The sequence below is a fragment of the Tupaia chinensis genome, unplaced genomic scaffold (assembly GCF_000334495.1).
Source record: "Tupaia chinensis unplaced genomic scaffold, TupChi_1.0 Scaffold000058_1, whole genome shotgun sequence".
In the NCBI taxonomy this organism is placed as follows: Eukaryota; Metazoa; Chordata; class Mammalia; order Scandentia; family Tupaiidae; genus Tupaia; species Tupaia belangeri.
In genome coordinates this window covers 121,291-141,637 of record NW_006159516.1, presented here as the reverse complement: position 1 = coordinate 141,637, position 20,347 = coordinate 121,291, and the positions used below count along the sequence as shown (strand labels likewise).

General features: G+C 35.7%; 2 protein-coding genes across 3 annotated transcripts in view; both read right to left on the bottom strand.

Annotated features, from left to right (window-relative positions):
- Positions 1 to 4,086, bottom strand: part of LOC106736213 (NKG2-C type II integral membrane protein) — a 16,288-nt gene extending 12,202 nt beyond the window's left edge. The window contains exon 1 of one of the 2 annotated variants that reach the window (XM_027776496.1): positions 3,957 to 4,086. The gene's annotated coding sequence lies outside the window, so the exon portion shown is untranslated. Of the gene's footprint in view, positions 1 to 1,849; positions 1,908 to 3,956 lie in introns of those variants that run through there. The other variant, XM_014592445.2, reaches the window with a different exon arrangement.
- A 3,488-nt stretch (positions 4,087 to 7,574) lies between these two features.
- On the bottom strand, positions 7,575 to 19,696 carry LOC102494129 (NKG2-A/NKG2-B type II integral membrane protein-like). Its single transcript, XM_014592444.2, has 8 exons — positions 19,628 to 19,696; positions 17,729 to 18,077; positions 17,246 to 17,341; positions 14,187 to 14,240; positions 12,983 to 13,134; positions 10,958 to 11,058; positions 10,584 to 10,675; positions 7,575 to 7,929 (listed from the first exon to the last, which is right to left on the bottom strand). The coding sequence occupies exons 2-8, from the start codon at positions 17,913 to 17,915 to the stop codon at positions 7,856 to 7,858; spliced, it is 756 nt and encodes a 251-aa protein (XP_014447930.2). The 5' UTR covers positions 17,916 to 18,077; positions 19,628 to 19,696; the 3' UTR covers positions 7,575 to 7,855.
- Positions 19,697 to 20,347: the final 651 nt, after the last annotated feature.

Below are 20,347 nucleotides of genomic sequence, written 5' to 3'. Positions count from 1 at the left end.
CTCTGTATTGACTGACATGCATGGCATTCCCTTTTGAAAAAGCAATGGAAGTCAATGTAAAGTTATATGTAATCCAATGTAATATAAAGAAGATTATGATAATAAAAAAAAAAAGGAAAAAAAAAAAAAAGATTAAGTCATCTAAAGGTGGGCATGTAGCAATGTTAACATATATCATAATTTTTTATTTAAATACTTTTAGTGACCTACATTTACTTACTTATTTACTTTCGAATTATTTTATTTAACTTTATTTATTTATTTTAGTTTGACCAGAAAAGGACAGAGTGAGAGAGAGAATGAGAGAGGGAAAGTGAGAAAGCAAGCTGCCAGGTCCAGGAGTCGAATCATGGTTGGCTATGTGGGAGTCCGGCACGCTTAACCACCATGTCACCTGCTGTCCATACAGTGATTTATTGTAAGGGCATGAGATATCATCAAATAATCTTTTATTTTGAATTGTTTAAGAGTTCTGAGAAATTATTATTTTTGAGAGGTTTTTTTTTTTTTTTTTTTTTTTTTTTTTTTTTACAGACCCCGCCCACCCTATAAACCAAGCAGTGCGATTGACCCAGTTTTTGTATCTAGTTTCCAAGCCTTCCAACATCACAGGGCCAGCCCTAACCAGTCTAAACTATCTTATTCAAATAAGATGGTCTTATTCAACCACCTTATTCAAAGATATATAGATTTATTGGGTTGTTGGAAAAGTCATGACATTTTTTCTGTTTTTCTTTTTCTTTTTTTTTTTGGAGAGTTTTTTGCTATAGTACACGTGCACTCACCAGAAAGACAGAGAGAGACAGAAAGGGAAATATTATCTTCTGGGGGGGGTGGCTATACCACAATCCCTTCTCCTCCATTCTCCTCTTGGGATTTTGAGCATGCATGCACATGCGCCCAGTGTGAGTTTAAGCCACCGGGTCTGGGACTCAAACTATGGCCAACTCTATGGGAGTCCAGCGACATACCATTACGCCAACTGCTGGTCCCAAGTTCTAAGAAATTATTAAACATTTAAAAAAAAATTTGTATTTGGAAAATTTAACCATTAAACACTTTTTAAAAATATTATAATTCTTAACTTGCATGAAATATTTGTACATATTCATGAAATACAGTGCAGTTTTTCGAAAAATATTTCTATTGTGCCTTATTCGATCATGGCAATAATGATATCTACCATCTTGTGCACTCATTACCACTCAGTGTTGTGTATATACATTCAAAATCTACTTGTCTGACTCTCTGAAAGAATACACTGAATGGTTAGGAATATTAGACTAGTGCAGTATTGTATTCCAAACTTGTCCCACATGTCCACCTTCACTTTTGTACACGTCAACCATGTTCTCTCTATTCACCCAAGGCCCTTCCCCTTCCTATTTCTGGAATGTACTCCACCTTCATGCAACTGAAGGTTTTAGCTTTCACTAGTAAGTAAGAACATAAGGCAGTCCTTCAGTGCCTGGCTTATGTCACTTAGCACTATTTCCTGCAAGGTCACCCACGTTTCCTCAAATGACTGCTGTTATGTATATATAATACATTTTTCTGGCATCTAGATTGATTCCAGTGGGGAAAGGACATTTTCTTCAATAAATGATGCTGCAACAACTGGATAACCATATGCAGTAAAAGAAAACTAAATACCTACCATTTACCAGGTACACAAATTAACTCGAGATCTAGCTCTCTAGTCTAATGGTTCAGGGAGCCAGATCCCATATTGATAATTGTATTTTGCATCCCAGCTCCATTGGCTTGTAAAACCTGCGGGGCATATGTGTATACATGACCAAAATCCCAACAGGATAGAGAAAAGGAGGAGAAGGAATTATCATCTTACCACACTTCATCCTGGGGTGCTTTTTCTCTCTTTCTCTCTCTTCTTCATGTCTCTCCATCTGTCCCTGGGCACACACATGCCCTCAGGTAATATTTTTAAAAAATGAAATGAAAATGTAGACTTAAACATAAGACCTGAAGCCCTAAAATTTCTGGAAGAAAACAGAGAAAATGCTTCCGGACATTGATGTAGGCAAGGAGTTTTTAAAATATTGCCTCAAAAGCATAGACAACTAAAGAAAAAACACAGGAGAGAGATTATATTAAACTAAAAGCTTTCTGTACAGAAGAGAAAATGAACAGAGTAAAGAGACTATCAGCAGAAGGGAGAGCAGATTCCCGTTATACACGGAGAAGGGATTAGTAACCAAAATATACAAGGAATGCAATCAGCTCACAAACAAAAAAACAAATAGTCTGATTAAAAAATGGGCACTTGAGCAGAATAGACACTTTTCTCAAAAGAAGATGTAGGGACCAGCAGTTAGCATAATGGCTCTGTCTCTGGATTCCCCCGTAGCCGACTGCGGTTGGAGTCCCGGACCTGGTGGCTTAAACTCACGCTGGGCACGTGTGCATGCATGCCCAAGATCCTGAGAGGGGAATGGAGGAGAAGGGATTGTGGCATGGCCACCCCCCCTGGGGGATGATTTCTCACTTTCTGTCTCTCTGTCTCTCTCTGTCTGTCTGCCGAGCACAGGCGCACTATAGCAAAAAAAAAAAAAAAAAAAAAAAAAAAAAAAAACCACTCAAAAAAAAATGGAAAAAAAACCCTCTCAAAAAAAATGTATAAAGGACAACGAGAACATGAAAAAATATTAGATATCACTAATCACCAGGAAAATATTAATTGATACTTACAATGAGATATCAATACACCTGACTACCATTAGAATGGCTATTCTAAAAACCAACCAACCAACAAACAAGCACAAAAAGAATAAAAAGTGTGAACACTGTTGTGGAGAAAGAGGAACTCTCTGGCACTTTAGGGGAATATAAATTAGTACAGTTTTTATGGAAAACAGTGTGGAGGTTCTTCAAAAACAAACAAAAAAGATTTTAGAAACATTTTACAGAAGTAGTTGACAATTGATTTAATGGCTAAAACATGAAATCATCAAATGATAAGTGAGAGTAGACTATCTATGGGAACACACTGCTAACTTAGTTTCAAAAGGTCCTATTGTTGTTAAAGTCAATGAGGGTCACTTTAGTCATATACTTGTAATAATTCAGTTAATATCATTTAATAATTCAGTCAACTCTGCAGTCTGTGAGATTTAGAATTATGACTGTGAAACTTAAAATAAGCCTCCTTAAAAAAGTTACTTAGTAACTAATAACCAAGTTTATTAATCTAGAACAGGAATAATATTTTATAAAATATCGTGTATAAAAATACACAAAATAGCAGTTGAAAATCGACAATAAATATTAACTATTTTAATTACTGTTAACACTATAAGCATTTTACTATTTCTAATTCATATTAGAATTATATGAAATAATTAATAAAGTATGCATCTCGTATCATTTTGACGCATCTTTTAAAAAATGTTGTCTCAGTTCTTTTTATATCTTTCAATTGTATATACTTAAGATTACATTTTATAGAAGTCACTTGTCTTTGTTAAAAATAAAAACTACTTTTATATAATCGACGTGAGTTTGTGAAGAATTAGATTTGACTTCCATGATTCGATACACTCATTATAAAAAAAAATCTATTTTTAAAGGCTAAGCTAAAGGTATTATTACACCTGAACTGATTACAAAATGAGATTATAGTTCTTCATTAACCTGGTGTTTCTGGGTTTTACTTTAAAATATATTGATAAACAAAGTTAAACATCATATTTTTGTGCATTTGACTAATTCTCCACAGGCAATAATTTAAGAATAAAGAATAAAAATGAAAACTCTTAAGAAATCCTGAAACATATCACCTATTTTAGGCTTCTTTTATTCCCCAAATTATTCAAATAAATAAACTAGTGTTCTATTTTGCTTGTTGTATACTAGTTCTACCTCACTTGCACAGCATCTAGTATTGTAACTTTACTCTGAATAAGGTAGGCAGAGAATCAAAGAGCAGCAACACATACCTTCATTTACCATAAAGTCATGTAGCTTTTAGTAGCAAGGCCAGTCTCCTCTCTCAAGTATCAGAAATTCCCTGTGATCTTCACAGACTGCCCAGTGAAGGGTCAGAATGAGACCAGAGTAAAAGAAAAAATTAGCATTCTTATATGTGTGACACTTACAGTTTAAACAGGAAATTCTCACACTTGGCTAATTTGAAGAAAGTTTATCTCATCACAGGCCTCTAGAATGTGAAAAAGACTTCCAACAACTAGTGTATCAATTTGTCCATATTCAAGTGACTCTGAAAAATTGTCTACATTTACTACAAGACAAGGAGGGTGTAGAAACTTTACTATCTATGTAGTTGACTTGTTTCCATCTCAAGATAAATGCCAGAAACTCAAACCTTGAGTTTTTTAGATGTTAAAGTTCTATTTTATTTTAAAGAGAGATTTTCTTGCTATAGGGCACACGTGCTCACCAGAAAGAGACAGAAAGTGAGAAATCACCCTACTTACTCCAGTGAGGATGGCCACACCACAATCCCTTCTTCTCCACTCTTCTCTAGGGTTTTGGGAGATGCGGGGGTTTTTTTTAGTTTTTTTGAGTTATTTTGCTATAGGGCACATGCACTCACCAGAAAAACTGAGATACACAGAGAGACAGAAAGCGAGAAATCACCGCCCCCCGCCCCCTCCGGGGATGGCCATGCTGCAATCCCTTCCCCTCCATTCTCTTCTCAGGATCTTGGGCGTGCATGCACACCCGCCTGACGTGAGTTTAAGCTACTGGATCCAGGACTCGAACCATGGTCGACTATACGGAAATCCAGTGACACAGTCATCACGTCAACTGCTGGTCCCCCTGCCAGGCATATTTTAAGCCACCAGGTCCAGAACTCAAACCGCGGTCCGCTAAGTGGGAGTCAAGTGCCAAAACCATTACATCATCTGCTGGTCCCCATGTTCTATTTTATACAAGATTGCTAATCCTTAGCATTGTGTACTTCTTTTTCTATATCCTTTTTACACATTTCTATCATGATGGCAAAAAATAAAATCTTATTTCTATTATCTAATAAATATTTAATGATTTTTTTTGCTAATTATTCTGAGGAACTAATCTTCAACTTTATTCCAGCTAGCACAATCACTGTCCATTCCCAAACATATCTTCTTAATTTCTCTACCTCTTTCTTAAAAATCCTTGATTCAAGTTTATTTTTTGAAAATCAGTTATTCAGATTCATCTGATAAAAATAAATGGGTCTGGAAAAAATAAAAATATTAAATATGTTGAACTTTATCACCATGCCACAGATTGAAATATCAAATCACTTCTCATTATGTAATTACCTGATTCAATTCAGTCATGACTATTTGACTTCTTTTTAAAGTAATATTTGCTATGAAAACCAAAAGCCCAAGTCAATGTAAGTAGAAGAAAATTAACTTATAAAATATCTTAGTTAATGAGTAAATGAGGAGGTCAAAAAAACTAGACCTTTATATTGGAAGTAAAAAGACATATGAGCATCAAATAACACAAAACTTCAAATGTCTGTTATCTGGTTTATTTCAAATAGAATTCTGTTCTTAGTTTCTTATCTTGTATCAAGGGAAAGGGTGGGCGATAGCTGCCTGTTATTTCTTTCTAAAAAATATAATTAATTTTAATTTGACCAGAGAGACACAGAGAGAGTGAGAGAGAAAGTGAGAAAACAAGCCACCAGGTCCAGGACTCAAACCATGATTAACCATGTGGGAGTGTCTAGCACCTTAACCACTATGCCACCTGCTGGTTATTCCTAAGGATGTTCACTTCACTTCCTCATAGTTTCTAAGACTAAGTTCAAGCAAATCCACATATTTATCTTTGCAAAATATAGAACGATTCAGTTTAAATGCAAATTTTTGAATTTGCATCTGGATTAACTTTTGATTCTTCAGCAATTGCTGATTTTGTCTGGTTATGCAATGCCTTCTAGAATTATACTTTATTTTCATATACTACATTATTTAAATATTCATGTATAAGTATATACTTATACTTGTTAGGAATAAATTTATTTTGTATTAAGAATGATGAATATAGAAGTTAATAACAAGTTGGGACCAGCAGGTGGCGTGGTGGTTAAGGTGCTGGATATTCCCACATGACCAACCACGGTTTGAGTTACGGACCTGGTGGCTTGCTTTCTCACTTCCCCTCTCTCTCACTTTCTGTGTCTCTCTCTGGCCAAATGAAAATAAATGAATGAATAAATAAAATAAAATAATTCTTTAAAAAAAAGTTAATAACAAGTGAAATTGTTCTTTCATATAAAGGCAAACAAATATATTTTCAAGAATCTTTTAAAAATGAAAAGAAGTAGTTATCAACTTGCTTTAGTTAAGGAAATATTAGGGATTCTCTAAAGATAAAAAACTTAATTTAGGGGGCAGTAAGTGGCATGATGGTTAAGGTGCTGGACTCCCATATGACTGAATATGGTTTAGTCCAGAACCTGGTGACGCTTTCTCACTTTCCCTCTCTCTGTATCTCATTATGTTCAAATTAAAAATAATTATAATTATAAAAAAAAATTTAATAGAGCTACTTAGTTATAAGACATGTGTACTCACTGGAGAGACAGAGAGACATAAAATGAGAAATTACCCTGCCACAGTCCCTTTTCCTCTACTCTCCTCTTGGGATTTTGGGCATGCACATACACACACTTAGCATGAGTTTCAAGCCACTAGATTCAGGACTTGAACCACAACTGACTACATGGAAATCAAGTGATGTAACCTTTACATCATCTGCTATTACCTGAAATAATCCTTTAAAAAAACACCTTATTTCAGTTGAAAACTTGAATATGAAAATGGAAAGAATAGTTGATGAAAATAATTTATGTATATATAAGTAAATAAATATTTAGTAAATAAAATATAAAAAAGCCTCTCTTTAATTGTCAAAGAGCATGTGTGCTCACTAGAGAGACAGAGAAAGAGACAAAGAGACAGAGAGGAAAAAGCATTCCCCAATGGGACATGGTCACACTCCAATTCCTTCTTATCTATTTCTCTATCCTTTTGGAATTCAAAGTACACACACACACATACACACACACACACACACACATGCTTAGTGTTCTTTTCTTTTCTATGTTCTCTTCTTTTCCTTTAATTTGTCAGAGGGTATGGACATTTGCCAGAGAGAGAAAGACACACAGACAGAATGAGAGGTAAAATGAGAAAGCACCCTTACAGAGGTATGGCCACAATCATTTATCTTTTTTCCTCAAGAAAAATTGGACACACATACCCAGCATGTTTCCCAAGTCATTGGGTCTGGGAATCGAACCATGTGTTTGACTGTGTTGAAGCCACCCACTTTAACCACCATCCCATTGGCTGGCCTTCCACTGTGTTTTCCAAGCCACTCAGGTTAGGATTCAAACTGCTATCATTGCCTATGGGGCTGGCCCTCGATTTTAAAAATGTTTATTCATATTAGAATCAAGTAAGAAAATTCTGCCTAAGCAGTAAATTAAGGTTGCTCTAGACCATTTGTACTGTAATAACAAAATACCACAGATTAACACAATAATAAACATTATAAATTTATTTCTCAGTTCTGGAGGTAGAAAATCCAAAATCAAGAAGCCATGAGGTCTCTAGTCTGGGCAGAGCTGTTCTTTTCTTTCCCTCTTCCACGATGGCACTTTGTGGTGTGTCCTCACATAACAGAAGGTAGAAGGACTAAAGGGCTCAAGGCTTTAGCCCTTTATGAGACACTAATCCATTCATTTCAGCAGAACCTTCAGGACAAATCACTTCCCAAAAGACTCATCTCTTAATACAGCCACAACGGGGACTGAGTTTCAACAAGAATTTTGGAAAGACACAGCATGCATATATGGAATGGGTAGTTAAATCTCCTCCTTGTCAAGCCATTTGTTTGACTTTAGTGAACAGAATGTGTGCTGCAAATGCAGGGCAATAACTAAAAAAAAATTCAAAGATTATAAAATTAACATGTTCATAGAGTGGAAAGTGAACAATAAACCCATTTAATGTGAAAACATAAGAAAATGAAGAAAAAGAGCTCAAAATTTGGTAATATTTAATACAAATTAAATGACAATTTTATTTTAATGACATTTTATTTATATATTTACTTACAAACAAAAATATAAAAATCATATGATGCTGAACAATTCAATAATTTTTTATAAATAGAAAAATTATGATTTAAATCCAAGACTATATATTTATATTTTTTAAGAGATATTATTATTTTTTTTTGGAGAGATTTTCACTGTAGGGTGCGTGCGCTCGCCAGACAGACAGAGAGAGACATAGAGACAGAAAGCGTGAAATCACCCCCCAGGGGGGATGGTCGCGCCGCAATCCCTTCTCCTCCATTCTCTTCTCGGGATCTTGGGCACGCACGCACACGCGCCCGGCGTGAGTTTTAAGCCACTGGGTCCGGGACACGAACCGCGGTCGACTACGTGGGAATCCAGCGACATAGCCATTACGCTAACTGCTGGTTCCCTAGAGATATTTTTACTATAGGACACATTCACTTGCCAGAGAGACAAAGAGAGAGGGAGACGGAAAGTGAGAAATCATCTCCCTAGAGGAATGACCATGTCACAATCCCTTCTCTGTTTTCTTCTTGGGATTTTGGGCTTGTGTGTACATTCACCTGGCATTTTAAGGTTTGGGTCCGGGACCTGAACCACAGTCAACCATGTGGGAGTCCAGCGACGTAACCATTACCCCATCTGCTGGTCCTAAACCCATGGCTATATTTTAAAATGACCATTTTCTGTCCCAACAAGGCACTTCTTTCACTTACGGATAAAGACCAAAATATAGTTGTGTGCCAAATAAGGACTTTTCAGTCAACGGCAGACCGCACATACAAAGGTAGTCTCTGTTTACTCTAATGGAGGGCCAGTTGGTGCAGCAGAGCACAACACTCTGCAAAGGTTCCCCATAGGAGAAGGTCCTGGGTTACACCCCACAACTATAGTCTACATGCCAGGCACATGGGTATGTGTTCTGGCTGATGCTGGAGGTAGATATGGTATGAAGAATCTGTTGGAGGATGCCTGCCTCTCTCTGTCTCTCTCATGGAAAAAATGAATAAACTGTAAAGAAAGATGATAATGGAGCTGAAGCATTCCTGTGGACTACTGATATCACAGCTATCATAGAGTTTTAATATAGTGCATTATTAATGTGTGTGTGGGAACGCTGGTGCAGACAAGCCCACTGTGCTGCAGGTCGTCCAATGTATACAGCAGGCATAATTATGTACAGCACATCCTAGTTGACAATAAGTGATTTATTACTAGTTGTGAATTGTGAATTTACCATACCATACTTTTTTATGATTCTTTCAGAGTTACTCCTCCTACTTAAAAAAATAAGTACAAAACAGTATGCCCTGTTTACACTACCAAATGTAGAGGTTTATTTTTTTTTGGCACACATGTAGCAAACAAACAATTCTGCAGCAGACACTACCAGGACAGAGCATCAGATCCCATAGGTTGAAGGTCTCTGGGCATGACCATCCCCCCTGGGGGATGATTTCTCGCTTAGTGTCTCTCTGTCTTTCTCTGTCTTTCTGGTGAGCACACACTTCCTATAGCAAAAACCTCTTAAAAAATTGTATATGTGTGTGTGGGAATACCTGTATTTCTGTAAAACTTCAATACTAAAATATACAAAATCAGACTGGACTTTTAAAAAAACAATACATTGAAAGCCATAGTTATTCAATAGAAGTCAAAATTATAAAAATAACCAAGTTTTAAAATTATTTAAATGATTTAATGCAGTCCTAAACATAATCTCAGCAGAGTTTATTTCTTAATAGTTTATTGAAGTGTGATGTACAAGTATAAATTATATCTATTTAAAGTGTATAAATCAGTGATTTTTAAGGTGGTAACAGTGTTACAATACCAAACTTTCAAGACTTAGGAAAGTTCCATCACTCCGAATGAAACACTGCACCTGTTAGTAGTCACTATTAACCTCCCCACAGCCATAGGAAACCACTAATCCCCTTTCTGTCCCTGTGAGTTTGCCTCTTCTTGATCATTTATAGAAACTAAATCATGTGACATGCAAACTTCTGTAAAGGTGGAATGCCACACGTATAATGTTGAGAAAAAACTGCCAGACACAGAACTAATATCTGTAGTTTTTGGAGTCTATTATACTTCAATAGCTTTTTTTTTTTTGGAGAGATTTTCACTATAGGGCGTGTGCGCTTGCCAGACAGACAGAGAGAGACATTAGAGTCAGAAAGCGAGAAATCACCCCCCAGGGGGGATGGTCACGCTGCAATCCCTTCTCCTCCATTCTCCTCTCGGGATCCTGGGCACGCACGCACACGCGCCTGGCGTGAGTTTTAAGCCACGAGGTCCGGGACGCGAACCGCGGTCGACTACGTGGGAGTCCAGCGACATAGCCATTACGCTAACTGCTGGTTCCCATACTTCAATAGCTTTTTGAAAATAAATTTAATAATATACTTTATTTTCAGACTTACACAATCACATCCCTATTTCTATGATCAATAGCATTGCCTGACATTCCAAATGTACATGTATTATTTCTGAAGCTCATGCTTACAGCTGTAGGTGTGTGTAAGTTCACAAGTAGATGATAGAAGATCTGTGAAGGAGAGCATGGCACAGTTATGTGCACCAGGTGATTCCATTATCCTGTAGTGGAGAAAAAGGGACAATTCTGTTATATTTAAGAAGATTATCCAAGAAATAATAATTTTCCCATATAATTTAAAATTAAGGAAATATATGACTATTTTCTATAATTTCCCTAAGAATTGGTTATTATCAAAATTGAGTAGTCTTTTGTTTGGTATTAATATTAACATTTCACTACTTCTACATCTTTCTTCAACTTAAACTTGCTAATAGAGTGCTCTGAATTTTTCTTTCTTTCGTATTTTCTTCCCATATATAGCATCATTCAAAGAAACATACTTGAGTTTGAAGGGTGAGCCATTTGTCAATAACCAGGGATGATCCTTGCTCTCACGAAAAACTCCAATCCATGATGCAGGCATTAAGGACCCCAGCAATTCCTACAAAAAGTAATTAATTTTTATTTAAATGATCATTATGAAAGCTTTTAATATATTTTAAAAGGTAAGCAGTGCATTCATTCATAGGAGCCCCAATTTCTGAAAGAATCTATTAAACTCGACTCTATAATCTATAGATTCCATAATAAATAAAACATTATATTAAAGCTGAAATTCACTTTTTGCATACACGTTTGTAATTTTTATTTCAGATGAACTCTTATGTATTTGTACTTTGAAAATTCTTATGATAATAAGGAAAACTGTGATTCATGTAATTTACTGGTTGCTCATGCTGACCAAAAAAACATGGTAAGGATTTGATTAAGTTTCCATATACTGGACTTTCATTTCTACAGATACTGTGGCAACATCAATATATTTTTTGGCTATTTTTTCAGATTTTGGAGTTTGGAAGTAAATTAAGGGGTTCCCATTCAAGAAATAAATGACATAGAAACCAAATATTTAGTTTTCTGGGCTCCACACTCTTCTGAAAGCAGATAAGCCGCAATTTATTGCTTCTGCATTGGTGGAATACAAATGACCCTGCAGGGGTGACACAGACCCAGGACTCTCACTTAATGCAACTGTGACCCTGGAACTGATTAAAAAAAAACACAAGCAAAGGAGCAATCCCAAAGCCTAAAGCAGGGAAAAGTAAGGTGAATGGTTTGGGATCCCATGTTTATGGGTAGACAGTGCCTGAGTGAGTCTCTTTCTTCCCCAACAGAAGAAAGTAACTTAGGCCTGTTGTTCTCTGCACCCAAACTAGCAATAAGAAGTGGCTCAGGGACACTCCCCACTTCCCTGTATTGAAAGGGAGTCCTGTCAGCTCCCCCAGGCATGGCGGGTATCACTGGCAGCCGTCATGTATCAGGAGAGATGCTAAGGGGAAATAGCAAGAGGATGTGCTTCTCCATCCTCCAAGAGACCCCCTTGGGGGACATGAATGTGGGGATCAGACAAGGAACCCCAAGACCACAGGTGCTCCACCCAGGAAGTCTATTTGTCCCTAGGGGCAGAAGACACAGTTTCCCCACCAGAGACACAGGGTAAGATGGTTATTCAAATGTTGCAGTCACATAATACAGCAGTGAAAATCAGCTACAGCAAAGTGCAATGAAGCAGATGAACAGCACAAATATATGGGAGTAAAAGGAGACTGTCCTAGAAATACCTATGGCATGAATTGGTGATACAGGGTTCAGAAACGGTCAAGGCTTATTTATAGTATCATTTTTGAGCGATTTTTGATATAGGGAATGTGAAAGAGACAGAGAGACAGAAAGTGAGAAATCACCTCCCCTCCCCCCGGGCGAATGGTCACACTGTGATCCCTTCACCTCATCCTCCTCTCTGGATTTTAGGCACGCAGACACATACATGTTTCGAGCAACCAGGTTGGGACTCAAAGTGCTGTCGACCACATGGGAGTCCAGCACCTTAACCACTCCCCATGTGCTGACCCAAGGCTTAGTTACAATATTAAATCCAGGGTTGTGATTAGAGGAGGAGGAAGAAGTGAGGAGAGCACACACGAGTCTGGGGCTGCTGGAGGCTGGAAACTTGTATTTGTGATCTGACTCTCAGACTCATTAGTTTATTCCCTTTGAGATCAATCTGCACAAGCAGATATGGTTGGCTTTCTTTATGCACATTAAAACAATGTAGCAGAGTTTATTTTAGGAAAAAGAAAGAGTACCTTGTTTCCAAGAAAAGCAAGACTGGAAATAACTAAATGTGCACTAGCTCATACATATACAAACTAAACATTGTAAAGTCAAATATGGAATCTACTGATTTGACAATAAACCTACAAAGTACCTATGAAGTACCTACCAAAAATATGGATAAATTCTACAAATAAAATATTCACTGAAATAAGCTATTAATAAAACCATTGAAACATTTATAGTCTTACCTTTTCTTCTTCACTATCTATATAAAGCAGATTAGAGTTCTTAGAAGCGCAGGCTCCCAAACTCTCATTCCAAGTTTTCTTTTCCACAGAAATGTAATAACAACTGTTGGAATATGTTAACCAGTCCTTTGGACAACCACTGCAGTGATATGCTGAGGAAAGAGTATTCATTACTAACAGAAGCAATATGGATTTTTAAAAATGAATATTAGTTTATATATGTGCATACTTATAGACACATATGTACATATCTAAGTAACCTCAGAGGTTGGTACCTATCAAGCGAAACCCACTCTCTGATACACACAAGCACAGAAAATGGTCAGACTCTAACGCTCATCTTTTAAATATGTCACCAAATAAACTAAAACATATCCTACACCTGTTGAAAATTACTGAACAAAAATGTTACTTAAGAGTAAAATAATTGTGACCAGCAGTTAGCGTAATGGCTATGTTGATGGACTCCCACGTAGTCGACCACGGTTTGCGTCCCAGACCCGGTGGCTTAAAACTCACGCCAGGCGCGTGTGCGTGCGTGCCCAAGATCCCGAGAGGAGAATGGAGAAGGGATTGTGTCGTGTCCATCCCCCCGGGGGGTGATTTCTCACTTTCTACCTCTCTGTCTCTCTCAGTCTGTCTGACGAGTGCACGCGCCCTATAGCAAAAACCTCTCCAAAAAAAAAAAAGGAAAAATAATTTATCTGTGATTATATTATGGCAGTAGAAAATCTGAGCCAAATGTCACCAAGTGGATACCCTGATTTTAAAGTTTTTAAGTTATTTTTGGATGGAAAGGAATGTCTTCCTTTAATATTTGTTTATGAGGGACCAGTAGATGATGTAATTCTTACATTGCTGGACTCCCACATACTTGAATGCAGTTCAAGACCTGGACCCAGTGGCTTAGAACTCATGCCAGGTGCATGTGCATGTATGCCCAAGTCCCGAGAAGAGAATGGAGGGAAGGGATTACAGCTTGGCTATTTCCTCAGAGTAGGGAGGATGATTTCCCAATTTCTGTCTCTTTCTCTCTGGGAATTGCATACACCCTATAGCAAAAATCTCTCTACAATTATTTATGAACATTAATTACCTAATCATGTCCATTACTCTAAAAATCTATTATAATTTCAGTGCAGTTTTTCAAAAGAGACAAAATATCAACTTTGCTAATATTTAGACTTTGAAAATCATGACGTACCTTTCTGGATTATTGATATTACAGAAGAATTGCTCTGCTCCAGTATTACAGTAGCTAAAAAAATTAAAGTAATCCTTATAAAATATCAATATCTAAGTAAGTCATATAATTTTAGTTTAGTTTTAAATTTGGTGTACACTTTTGCTAACCAGTCATCTGTAATAAATTTAGTTTTATCAAGCAAGTTTAAAGTTATGAAAGTTTTACTTAAAAATTCTTCAAAAGTCATATGAAACAAACTTTGCCACCTTCTAAGTATTGATCACTTTTAAAAAGTAATTTCTTGCCTTCCAACCCAACCCCCAATGAGTGAGCTTCCACACACTGAGTTTTTAGACAGGTCTAGGTGCACAGTAGCCAAATAACTGAATACTTTTAGGGTCATAGAAAACACCCCCCCCCAAACAAACTGCTACAGAAAGGGAGAAACTCATCTTCATAAATCTGAATTCAAATCTCTTTTTGTGGATACCACGTTGCAAAACACAGTGGTAGAGGAGAATAGCAGAGAAGTACCTCATGATAGAGTGAAGCATACTAACTTATAGTTGCAGAAACCTCCAACAAATTAGCCAAATATGTATATACTACCAAGTAACTAAAAATCAGAGAAGAGAGATTGCAAAGTGAGCAGTAGGGAGACTGAATTGCAGAGAGCTCTCAGCTCATGCTCGCTCCTCCCACATGCCTCTGAATTCTCTGTTGAAACCCTGCAGCTCAGCCCAGGCACACCTGTTCTTTGGAAACTGAGATGGCTTTGTAATATCCAGTTCCATCAACAAAGCACAGTTCGCTTGGTGAGCATCAGGAAAACAGAACTGCAGAGAAAATGTGGGTCATCTCCCATACATCTCTAATACTCAGAATTAACTCCAAAAAGTAGGAAGATATGTATAATCCACTAGATGACCAGAAACCACTATAGAGGCACAAGAAATACAAAACAAAACAAAACAAACAAAAAACAAGAAAATCTCTCTCCTCCAAGGAAAAGAACAGCCCTTCATCATCCACAGAAAATATAATGGAATTTGTGGAAATGTCAGATAAATAATTTAAAATACTCATTGTGGCAAAGGTAACAGAGATACAAGAGAGGAGAGACAATGAACTCCAGATGATGCAGGAGAAAAGAGACAATGAATTTCAGAAATTAAGGAAGTTCTTGCACAATTTGAGAGAGAAAATGCACACCATAAAAAGGAATCAAATGAAAATGTTAGAGATTATGGCTGTAATACAGGATATCAAAACCTCCCTTGAAAGTATTAAAAGCAAATTAGATCATGCAGAAAATAGAATCTCAGATGTAGAAGATAGAACCTCTGACCTAGAAAAATTCACCAAAAAGATAGAGAAAATAACCTAAAAAATGAGAATAATATAAGAGTAATACTAGATACCATTAGACGCTCAAACATCCAGATAATCAGTATCCCAGAAAGTGAAGAAACTAATCAGGGTAGTGATACTCTATTCCATGAAATCCTGCAAGAAAACTTTCCAAAACTAGAGAGGCATTCAAATATCCAGACCCACGAAATACAAAGGACTCCATATAGAATCAACCCAAGAAGATCTTCTCCAAGACACCTTATAGCCAGATTGACCAAAACCAGACAGAGACAAGATGCTAAAATTGACAAGAGAGAAATGTCAAGTTACTTTGAAAGGATATCCCATCAGGCTAACATTGGACCTCTCATCAGAAACAATGCAAGCAAGGAAGAATGGGAAATATATTCAAAGTGTTAAGTGAAAAACAATTTCAACCCAGAATACTATATCTGGCAAGATTATCCTTCATAGGGGAAGAAAAACCTGACTCATTCTCAGATAAACAAAACCTAAAAGAATTAACGAACACCAGACCAGCTCTTCAAGAAGTTCTGAAAGGAGTGCTATACCAGGAAAACTAAAGATAGAAAGAAGAGAAAAACAACCAAGATAATGGCCAACTTAATGGTAGGGACAAGTCCGGAAATATTAATAATAGTGTTGAATGTTAACTTCCAGCATTTAAATGGAAAGATCAGACAACAGTAATACCGCAAATTCAACAAAGGAGAGATTAGTTACATGAGACTGAACTGGTAAAATAGAATTCTATGACTTTTGACTAAAACATTACTGATTTTCTTCCATCCTTTGTCTTCCAGATTTAAGGATTTTTGTTTTCTTTTGAGTTGTTCATAAGTTCAGCAATTTGTTCATTTTTTTAAAATTGAAACGTAAATTTTTCTCCCTTCCTGACTCTTTTGTAATAGGAAAATATTTGTGCACATTCTTTTTCTGTGGCAGAATGGTTATTTGCATTAGTTCAATAATACAATAGTATCCATTGCCGTGCTCCAGAAATTAAATTCTTATGGGACTTTGTGCAAATAACAGATCAAATCAAGACTTAAACTTATTTATTTTTTTAGAAATAAGTTTGTTTATACCTTTTCTTAGTAAAAGGGGGAATGGACAGAGGAAAAAAAATGTTTGAGAAGAAAATTACAATGCACTTGTCACTAGATTTTAGCTTTGCCCATATTTTTATTTAATTAATATCTTTTGTAAACCAAAAAAATGTGAAAAAAGTTTAGTATGGAAGGGAGGTAGGAGATGAGGAAGAAAAAAAGTAAAAATACTTTTAATTGACAAGAACATGAGAAGCTATTGATGATGATAATGTATATAGTGATATCTTTGTCTTGACTGATACGCATGGCATTCGTTAAGGAAAAAGAAATGTTGTACACTGTAAAGATATATGTGATTAAATGTAAACAGATAAGAATAATAGAAAAGTAATTTCTTTCTAACATGAGACTTTTCAGTTTCCTAAAACATCTTTGAGCTATAGAGTTAGAATATATGTACATAATTGAAATGATACTCTCTACATTCTCTTATACTTTTGAAAAATTCAGAATAATTCTTCCACATTGGGTCCAAATATATACCTTAAAATGAGAATTCTGTTCTCTGGTATCAAATGTTTACAGGCAACAGGCACTTGAGATCATTGGAGGGGAAAGTTCCCTTTTAATAATCTTCTAATATACACTTACAGGGAGTAAGAACTACCGTTACCACAGTGACCACTAAGATAAAGCAGACAATTCCCAGGATCCCAGCAATGAGCTTCTCTGGAAGATATAGTATATCTGCAGGGAGAGAAAGGGAAACACTGAGAAAGGACAGACACAGTTGTTTCCAAGGTCTACAAGCAAGAGAAGCTACATGCACAGGTTACCATGTAGGTAAACCCAGATCCCAAATCCACATCTACAATTGCAATCATTTTCTCAGAATACAACAATGCATTTCCAGAAATTATAATTCTTCTTGAACTTCTAGACAAAGACTATGCCTTTAAATAATTCCCAAATAAAAATATAGTGTTAAGACTTTATGTTAGAATAGCAGATCTGAACTAAGAGCTCTTATCCTTACAAATGAAAAACACAGAAGCACTCTCTGCTCTTCTACACCTCTATACCACTACAGCAAGTTCTAGAGCAATTGCATTGACGATCTATGAAATGTTTTACCTTTGCAGTAGTTGGTTTTATCATTCCTTTGAAAATTCTGAGGAGCATTTTGAAGGATTAATTCTGCATAGGTTATTTCCTGTTCAGTTACTGAAATGGAGCTTTTAGTTTCCTTAGGTTTCCTTGGCTGTCTCCTTGGGTTGCTGGCCAGTTTCAGTTCTGAGTAGATTGCTCTTTGGTTATTCATCTCTGCTGCTGTGGCATTTCAAGGTCTAGGCTGTGCTAACTGGCCTGAGGTTCGTAAATGGTTTAGGTAACAACATCTGTAGCGCAGGTCAAACCAGTGAGTGAGACCAAGTATCAGTGCTCATGTGACAGTAGATGAATCTAAAGTTCTTGCTTTAATTTCCTAAGATTTAGACAAACGACTCATGGTAAAAAGATAATTTATTTAAAGATTCGACAAAATTTTATTGCTGGACAATGAAAGGTATTAAATTAGTAAGAAAAGAAGTCCATAAATAAAAATTTATTAATTCATTGTAAAACTGATTCCACAAAAATATTTCCATATTGTTAGAATGCCTGTATTAAAAATTAAAAGGCTCTATTAGAGAAAATGTGCATCGATTTTTATAATTTTGAAATCCAATCAGTGTAAAGACTGATCTAAACATGAGGCATGAACATATTAACATATATATTAATTCCATGCACTAAATTACTTTTAGTTAGTAGCTAACATTTATTTATTAAAATGAATTGGGGTTATTAAATAGTCTTTTTTATAAGTGAATGAAAACTTCTGAGAAATCATTAAAAATGTAAAGATGTGTGATATGTGGGAAAATATTACACTACACAATAGATTTATGTATAATCTAAACTATATTAGAAACACCACAAAATGTTTAAGATACTTATTTTTATAGAAATATTGATAGTTGATTTTATGGCTATATTATAAAAGTATAGTATTATAAATGAAATTGTAGAAAGATGCTTTTTTTTTTTTTAATGGAAGGACATTTGGTTAAAAGTTCCAGAACAACTCTATGGCTGTCAGAGTCAGTGAAGGTTGCTTTAGTTGTATAAGTAATTCTAATAGTTTGAGTAATGTAATTTAATAATTAATTCAATGGGCTCTGGAATCAGTGAGATGTAGAATTAATTTTGGTTCTGAAACTTTCAGTGGGTGACCTTTAAAAAGTTATCTAGTGGCTAATGACCTAGTTTATTAATCCAAACTGGGAATAAGAACATGTAAAATCAATCGCTCATTTGGTAACATGGTAAATATAAAACATTTACTATTCAACCTGACATTATGGTTCTCAATAAGTGTTAGCTATTTTGATTATTACTTTAGTCACAATTGCTATATTTGTGTCACAATTATTTCTGACTCATGACATTTAAACCATGGAAAATAAATCACTAGACAAAAGTCTCATTTTATTGTGGTACACTTTTTTCCTTTTGTAATATTTAATTAATTAAAAAAACTATTTTGGTTGTTTATAATTAAGTTTAGCATTTTATATAAGCTACATCCTTCTGATTTTTATTAAAAATAAAAACTACTCTTATTTCATCCAAATAAGTATTGAGGAATTATTTTGCTTTCATCATTCAACAAATGACCACATTGTTCTCCAAAGCTACACGATGGACTGATTAACATATCCAAATTGATTATTTATTTTCATGATGTTTATGGGTTTCATTTTACATTACATTGATTAACAAGCCCAAATACGCTTTTATGCACTTGACTAGCTCTCTGCAGGCAATAATTAAAATACTGTATGAAATTGTCAAACATATTTTATATTTTAGGTTTTAACCTTGAATTGTTAAAGTAGATGTATCAATGTTCTCTTAAATTTTATTGCATTCGTGGCATCACTTTGAGCATGAGAGGTGCTAGTAGAGAGACAAGAGAGCAGAGACACATACCTTCTGTCACCAGAAAGCTGGGCATCCTTCAGTGGGGGGCCAGGTTATTCTCATAATGCCTGGGATAGCTGAGGAATAAAAAATGAAATTTTGAGATGCAAATCTAGGTCAAGAACAAATCATGACTGTGATCGTCACAGACTGCCCTGTGGAGACTAAGTGAGTCAAGAGTGGAAAAAGTAGATTTCTCATCATTGTGTCACAAAAGGTTTGAACAGGAAATTCTCACAGAAGGGCTATTTTGAAATCAGGTTATTTCCTTACATAGGTCCAGAATACAGGAGACTGGGCTTCTACTGAAAGGACACAGTAAACTAAATGTGTCACTTACTTAGGCAATCCAGTACCTCTGAGAAATTATTTTCTACAAAATAAGGGAGGATAAAGTTTTGACCATTCATGTAGCTAACTTGTTTCCATCTCAATCACAAACAAATATTTTATATTTTTTCCTTATATTTGCAAACATTTATTCTTTTATACTGAAAATGCTTGCATCGGCACACATTGTGCAACTTTGCAAATTATACCGTAATTGAAAAAAGTTTCCTTGTTCCTAAGTGAAATGGTCTTGGATGTCCAGTGATCCACTGCAAAGAATGAAAAGAAATTTTAAACCACTTAAGAAGCTTCCAGCACTCATCGAATACATTTCCTTAGGTGATAAAATAATCCACAAGGAGGGAAATGCAAATAAGTGGCCTTTAGCTATATTAGAGG

What these genes read in the sequence shown, in the direction of transcription:
- LOC102494129 (XM_014592444.2), bottom strand. Translation starts at nt 17,915, where the DNA reads ATGAATAACCAAAGAGCAATCTACTCAGAACTGAAACTGGCCAGCAAC. An exon ending in AATATCAATAATCCAGAAAG is followed by an intron (nt 13,135 to 14,186) that starts GTACGTCATGAT and finishes CTCTTTCCTCAG; the next exon opens with CATATCACTGCAGTGGTTGT. An exon ending in TAGATAGTGAAGAAGAAAAG is followed by an intron (nt 11,059 to 12,982) that starts GTAAGACTATAA and finishes TACTTTTTGTAG; the next exon opens with GAATTGCTGGGGTCCTTAAT.